The sequence below is a fragment of the Melanaphis sacchari genome, unplaced genomic scaffold, assembly GCF_002803265.2.
Source record: "Melanaphis sacchari strain LSU unplaced genomic scaffold, SCAv2.0 Contig43_pilon_pilon, whole genome shotgun sequence".
Taxonomy (NCBI): domain Eukaryota; kingdom Metazoa; phylum Arthropoda; class Insecta; order Hemiptera; family Aphididae; genus Melanaphis; species Melanaphis sacchari.
In genome coordinates this window covers 1,362,427-1,370,047 of record NW_020271284.1, presented here as the reverse complement: position 1 = coordinate 1,370,047, position 7,621 = coordinate 1,362,427, and the positions used below count along the sequence as shown (strand labels likewise).

The 7,621-nt window shown below is 32.4% G+C and overlaps 1 protein-coding gene across 1 annotated transcript; it reads left to right on the top strand.

The window, feature by feature from the left end:
* The first annotated feature begins 1,896 nt into the window (after positions 1-1,896).
* On the top strand, positions 1,897-4,452 carry LOC112597761 (skin secretory protein xP2-like). The gene is made up of 3 exons (XM_025343954.1): positions 1,897-2,047; positions 2,853-3,159; positions 3,737-4,452. Exons 1-3 carry the CDS (start codon positions 2,042-2,044, stop codon positions 4,294-4,296), a joined length of 873 nt encoding a protein of 290 aa, XP_025199739.1. The 5' UTR covers positions 1,897-2,041; the 3' UTR covers positions 4,297-4,452.
* Positions 4,453-7,621: the final 3,169 nt, after the last annotated feature.

Sequence of the window (7,621 nt, the reverse complement as noted above, 5' to 3'; positions counted from 1 at the left end):
AATCTTATAAATGTGAGTAAAGGAGGTACCTAGAGTGGCGGTGAGATACCTTGAGCTTGAAATATTACATCGTGGAAACACGATGTCGGTTCATCGCGGTTCAAATGGTTCTACGTTATGAATTTATGATATTATTCAGTCATCGGGCGTATTCTGCGGCTGTACCGATACCTTATAAGTTATAATGATATGAATCCAAAATAATATTAATAATAATAATGATAGGTAGTAGGTACATATGATATTATTATATTAGCGGCAGCGCTTGTTCGTGATAAGTGTATCCGCAGGCTACATATCCTGTACGCGTAATGTTGTAATTATTTATATTGTTATTATTTTTATATGACGCCAAATCAAGCATCATGTATACAACTGGCTGCGTTTCCGACACTCGAGTCAAACGTGCGAATCATAATATTTCAGCCCCGAGCTGTACCGTCTACATATCGAATTATAATATTATAATACTAAGTGTGTGTTCGAATAGCAACATTAACAACGAACTCTAGCCACAAAAGCCGCGAACTCCTTTCCCTCAAATCGACTCACAGAATAATTAGATAGGTAGTTTATCGTATAAAATATAATTTAATATTACATAATATGTACACTGACCTCGAGCTTGTATTTGCAAGAATCGTTTGAAAATAATTCTTCTCGTAAGTGTGGTAATTTTAGAGATGATATAAGCGCCATTATATGATAATAATATATTATAAATTACTATAGCTTCATCAAAAAAAAAAAAAAAAAATGAACAAACGTTAAATACGGTGTTGTTTCGGTCTATGTCACTTAATGAATTATTTCGATCGATATTTTTTCGTATGATGATAGCAATGAGTAGATTTTTGAACGTAGTTTAAACTACTCTTTAAATTTTGACGGTACCTCTAATCTCTGAAATTTTTGTCAAAATCGATCGAGTAGTTTTTCAGCCTGTAAGCTTCAAATATATTAAAGACATTGTTTTTCATTGAATATTTGAATAAATTAAATATTATTTTATTTAAAGAAAAAAATTGATACCAACGTATATATTTTAGCGGTTTAATAAGTCTGTATCGTTTTTTTTTTTTATTTCTGTGACAAATGACCACCCGTAAACACATACAATTATTTAATATTTATGAGCTGAAACAAAATTTACGAATGAACTAGTTGTGTAATTATGTCTGAAGGAGAAGGAGGGTATTTCAAGACTTTTAAACTTAACTGGTTAGTTATATTTCTAATTAACTTAGAATTCAAATAGTTTGACTGTTTAAATAATTTTTTTCAATAGAATTAAAAATAATCCATTATGTTAAAATATATATTGTTTATAACATTTTTAGCTTCTATTTGGTTTTATACATTATTCATTACCGCATATATATAGTTTGAAGTAAAATTAATTCTAGCTATACTATAATATTTCTGTGATGTTTCTTGCTAAAATAATATCATATTATAAAGATCCTATTTTATTATTATCATCATTAATTTAAACAACTCGTGGCGGTAATACGAAAGTATTTATTCTCGTATACGGTTACAATCGTTTATTTTCCACCGCACGTAACCGGTCGAATAGCTGGACCGGTTACCCGGACAAACAGAGCGGAGCCATGCAGATAAAGGAGTCAGTAGCCGGTAACTCTTTCCGCGGGGGGGTTTCGTTGGGGGGCACCGCCGCGCGTTGTACCCTCTCTCATTCCCCTCTGGCAAGCCGCCCGCCACTGCATCGTACCTGTTGTTTCGCGTATTATTTATTATTTTTTTTTATTCCCTTCCTTTTTGTCCGTTGTTATTTTCCCATTATTCTTTGCCGACCGCATCCTTATCGTTTTTTTTTCTCCATCTTCCTCTGCAGTTCTCCCGCACTCCGTTTTTCCGACATGCACGTATTATGGCTATTTAAGATCAATACGTTCGTCACTCGGTACACAAATTGAACCGCAGTGGCTTGAAAGAGACGCTTGCAGTTTGTACTTTCGATAACGTACCACGTACAAACCGCCGTTCGTCTTAAGCCCATCACGTTATTATTATCACCATGCAGGTAAGAATTTTGAACGCGCCACTAAATCGTAATATATTATATTGTGTACAGCAAACGTTCGATTAAATAAAATAGGTATCGAGCAAAAACTATTTTAAAATTTATCTGAAATAATGTATTAATATATTGTTAAGAGAACGTGTGTGTGTTGTTTCTGTCTTGTAAACGAAAATATATTAAATTTGAGTTTAGCAGAACCAATTTTGTATTAATTATTAGGAAGAATTGATGTGTTATCAAAATTAAAAATTATTTGTGATTTCTTGTCGGATTTTATGATGTTTTAATTTTTAAGTGAGACGAACGTGTAAAATATAAATGATGATAAATCTTCTAAACGCTCATAACTTGCTCAAAAATTAAAATATTATAAAAAAACTAACGAGAGAACACAAAAAATCGCATTTACTAAACACAAATTTGCTATATTGAGCTTAAGACAGAAACATTTCATGGAGGTTGAGTGTTTTCTTAATAAATATCTTGTCGAAATAGTATGATTTATATTTATATAAGTCGAACAAATAAAATGTAATGACTTTAAAACCAAGTAATGATGTTATGTAATATATATCAGATACGTAAAACCAAATTTTGGTTTTGATCTTCTGCATACAATTTCAAAAAAAAAAAAAAAAAAATAGTAACACGCGTTCGAATCGTTTATAATATCTTTGCTTTTAAACTTTCTATTTGAAATTATTAAAATTATTGAAACAGTTGTATAAATATTAAATTCATGAAAACAGGTAGTGGCTAATATATTGATTAACTGACGAATTTTTTCGTGTCTTCTGCTCTGCAGGTCTCTTACGCAATCGGACTGTTGTTGGCCGTTGTAGCAGCCGCTACGTCGACGGAAGTTCAAAAATCCACCGCCGCCGCCGCACCGTCGTCTGTGCAATCACAGACGCCTTTCCCGGGACAAGGAAGCGTACCATACCCAGCACAAGGAAGCGTCCCGTACTCGGCACAAGGAAGCGTCCCGTACTCTGCACAAGGAAGTGTTCCATACCCAGCACAGAGTTACCAGTTCTCTTCCGACTTCTCCGGACCGTTGGCCAAATCATCGTTCGGACCTAAGGCCGGCGTCCCATCGTCATCTGCTTTTGGTAAGTCAAAATCAAACAAACGGCAATGGTTATTATTGTTGCTATACATCACTTCGACATGCACATCGTAACCAATTAACGTAAGTTTCAATTTGGTGTGTTGAATATTTAAATATTCAAGTGAAATTACCAATGATCGAACTTAAAGATAAGAACATTATTGTTTTTTACGTTATCTTAATTTTTAAACACATTTTAAGTATGATGTAAAATGTTAACATTTATAAGAACGCAGATAATGTTCTTGTCTTAGAGTAACTGATTGTTTGAATCATTTCACTTTAATATTAAACAAACTAAACACATCAAGTCGAAATCGCGTTGAACGTATATTTTGATGTCATGGCGGTAGTAAGTCGGAGACAACACGTGTGGGTGCGACTTCCTCTTAAACAGTGGCGGTTAGGTTGAAACGGTCATATACTTTAATCATTGTCACGCAATGTAGCTATATTTGAGGGTAAAACCATATTTTTTTTATTAAAATCGCATTATTTGGGTACAACGCGATAATCATTGAAAATAATAGTATTATAATGTGTGTTACGTACTGATCGCGAGCCTCTACGTTTTTCAGCCGCATACCAACCGTACCAGCAACACCAGCAGTACAATTTCGGATCGCACCAACAGTACTACCCGGCTTCCGGATACCCCGCCGTCGGATCGTATCCGACCCCGTACTCGGCTCAACCATCGGCCGGCGCCGCTTACCCGACTCCGTACTCCGGTTACCCGTATCCGGCTCAACCGTACCACGGCGGCTCTTACTCGCCCTATCTGGCCGCCTTCCCGTCGTACTACGGCGGTCAATTCGGCGTCCCGTCCGCCGCCGCCACTCCGTACAACGGTCACTACACGGGCGCCGCACCGTACAACGGTCACTACACGGCCGCCTCGCCGACCGTCACACCGTACTCGTCCCTGCCGGCCGCTTATCAACAACAACCGTTGCAACACTCGTCGTCGTTCTACAACGGCGGTGCGGCCGGTCAACAGTACGGCCAGTCCCAACAGTACCTCTCCCAACAGCAGTACCCGTCCCAGCAGTACCAATCGTTCTACGCTAACTCGCCGGCCACCCCGGCCGCCGCCACTGCCACCGATGCCGTCAAGGCCTCGGCCGAGAGGAAGTGAAAACGATTGATCGCCATCGAGGATACTTCGCTGCTGGACTTTTGACTTATTATTTCACTACTTAGGATGTACGATCATTATTTATTATTGCAACACTTATTGCCATATTTTGTGATAAAATTAAGCACAATAATATACTTAACGTAATTATATTACAAACACCGTTTTGTCATTATTTTTATAATATTACAACACTAGCTGATCCTGTGCGTCGTAGCCCTCAGATTTATTCCTTTTCAAATTCAGTTAAATGTGAACTGCGCACAGATTTCTAACTCGATTATCTGGTTGTTTCAACCTAATATAAAATACAAGTTCAAAATCACAACTAATTATAATAGCTATTTTATTTTCTGTGACCGTCGGCGAAAATAATATAAATGAAAAAAAAAATAAATAAATAATAGTCTTTCGTAAGTCAAATATATTATACGTCATATACTAATGTTTATGTGTCGAACGGTAAAAAGTAAGTAACAAAAATAAATTCACGACATTGCGGATATTTCTGTATCTATTGACATTAGTGTTATATGAACGCTGTGGATATACATATCAAACCATACGTTTTAGGCCTTTGATTTTGTGTGATAGATATTACACTTATTAATCGTAGCTGATCCCTACATGACGTTGCCTGTGAAAAATTAAATAATGCCAGTGGATTTAAACTTTCTTAACTCCGTTAAATGTAGACTAAATATATTTTTAACACATCCATTCGGGTTGTTATGACCAAATATAAAATATGGATCTAAAATTACATCCAATTATTTCAAAAGCTATTTTATTCTTTATATCAATGGCTCCATCTATACATAAAAAAATAAATATAAATATTCATTTTTAGTGAGACAATTTATTTTTCTTGTATGAATCCTTCTTTAAAATGTAAAATTTAAAAAAAATTCTTTCGAAATACGCATCATCGGGTATAAGATTACCTGAGTATTCAATTACAGAACCACGAGTGCACTAGACTTTTGTTGTAGATCGCTTATAAATATATTCATGGGCATTGTCTTTATTAAGATAAATACATCATACTCGTTTCTTGAAATTTAACCCATGCATATAATAGTTGATTAAATGGTGTATTGAATTGTTAAATTTAAACTAAAATATTTCTAAGCACGTTGATAATTTAATCACCATTATTATAGGTTGGTATATTACATAATATATTACATACTCATACAGTCATACCTAGTAATTGGTCGATAACAATTTTAACGATGATTTCGTGAATCAATTAATAACAAGTGTTTGTTATATATGAAATCAATTTATACTTGGTAATATATTACCATATAAATATTATATTGTATACCTGTAGCGTTGGTTTAATATGATAATATAATTTACGTGCGTTAAATTCAAGAAGACAAAATTCATGATGCAGATGACCATTTTATGGTGGTCTGAGTAATAACGTGATTTTATCAAAAGATGACCTTCTTAATGTTAACGATATGTTTAAAGATATGTTGCATTTATAGTCACACAATACATGTGGTTTTTAAAGCTGATTTGAATATTAAGATATTTGAACGAATACGGTTTGCTCTGTACAATTCTGAGTTATGTTGACGCCTGCGTAGAAAAAAAAGTAAACATTTCTTCTAAGATAATTTTATTAGAAAGATGGAAACCATCAACTGGGTTATAAATAGTTCCATACATATTGGAGTTAAAACAAAAATATTGCCATTATAATAATATTGTGATATATGTGATTGAATTATACCATATACTAAGTATAATGTTATCTGTTATGGGTACTATCGTCTATTCGGGAATGCACTAGATAGTAATATTTTATCTTTTATGAAAAATAAATGCTAATTTTAAGTAAAGTTAACATAGTATATTAGTATATAACTTAAATCTTTTTAGCTGCAATACAATTCAACAATAATTATAGTATAGTCTAATAATAATAATAACTTCATATCTTCTCATTTGAATTAATTTTATTATTATTATTATATTACCTTGGAATTTAAATATTGGTAATTACAAACTATAATCAACTTCATTAGGTATATTGTTAAAAAAAAACCAACAAACAGGTGGTATGCATAGTTCCATGGACCAATCATATGGGTTTTAGAATGTTTTAATCTCAATATATAAACTACACTGATAAAGATAAATAAATAAAATATATTTGGTGATAACAGTTAGTGAAATAATAAATAGTATAATATTACTGAAAATAATTTTGTTTATACAAACAACTTTAACAAAATTGTAGAAAAAAAATAATATAAAAATCCTAATCAAAATATATATTAAATGTCTTAATAGGTACTTAAATATCGTAATATTTTACACACAATTAATAAGAAATAAGAAATAATAATACTACAGTATACTATACGTCACACTTCGATTGTATTTATACCATTTTGCCTCTTTCTCTTTTTGCCAAAAAGTATTTTCCAACTTCGTAGATAAAAAAATAATAAAACTATCACGTAAAAAATTATTCGTATAAAAAAAAAAATAAAAGTCAATTGTTGAAAATTACAAATGTGACATCCACGTCGGTGGTGGCAGCAAGTCATCGATCCGACGGAGGTCTTCGACCCTCCACCGCCGCCGGCATTTCATCATAACGTGTGTGTATGTACCATGTAACACATTTTACATACATATATATATAGGTATCTACATAGGATTTATCATTTTATGTAGGTACATTGTTACATGTGAAGAAATTTCTATGCTGGTAATCATATCGAATCCAATATATCCGTAGAGAACTTGATGCGCGTGAGCTTGTGACTATACTATCAGATACAACAGAAATGAACCATCGCCATCATCGAAAAAACACTATGGCGATAATATTATACTTTTTCTGTTTGTGGATGACTAGATCTGTTTAGACGATCTATTTTGCAAGAAATAAATTTAGAGAAAAAATAAATATATATATTTATATATATTATGTAATTATAATATTGATATATTTGCATTTTTTTTATTACGTAATTATGTTGATTTCGTGAAATAGGAAAAAATATTATCTATGAGAACCAAGAAAAAAATTCATTATAAATATTTTTCTCATTAAATGAACGATGTAATATAATATCGTATAATTGTATTCATCATTTGGCTATCCATTCTAAAATATAATACAAATACTAATGGGAGTATTATGTATGTATTTCTTTCACTGAAAATAATGCTTATATTTATTATTTTATATGTGTTTTATTATAATTTATTATAGCTCTTTTTTAATTACCTTTCATATAAAAACTAAAGATAAATTATAATCTTGTAATTAGAGAATATTTTATAAATTTTATAA

Excerpts from the sequence above, each read along its gene's own strand:
- LOC112597761 (XM_025343954.1), top strand. Across the intron at positions 3,160-3,736 it reads CCCATCGTCATCTGCTTTTG|CCGCATACCAACCGTACCAG; the intron begins GTAAGTCAAAAT and ends TACGTTTTTCAG.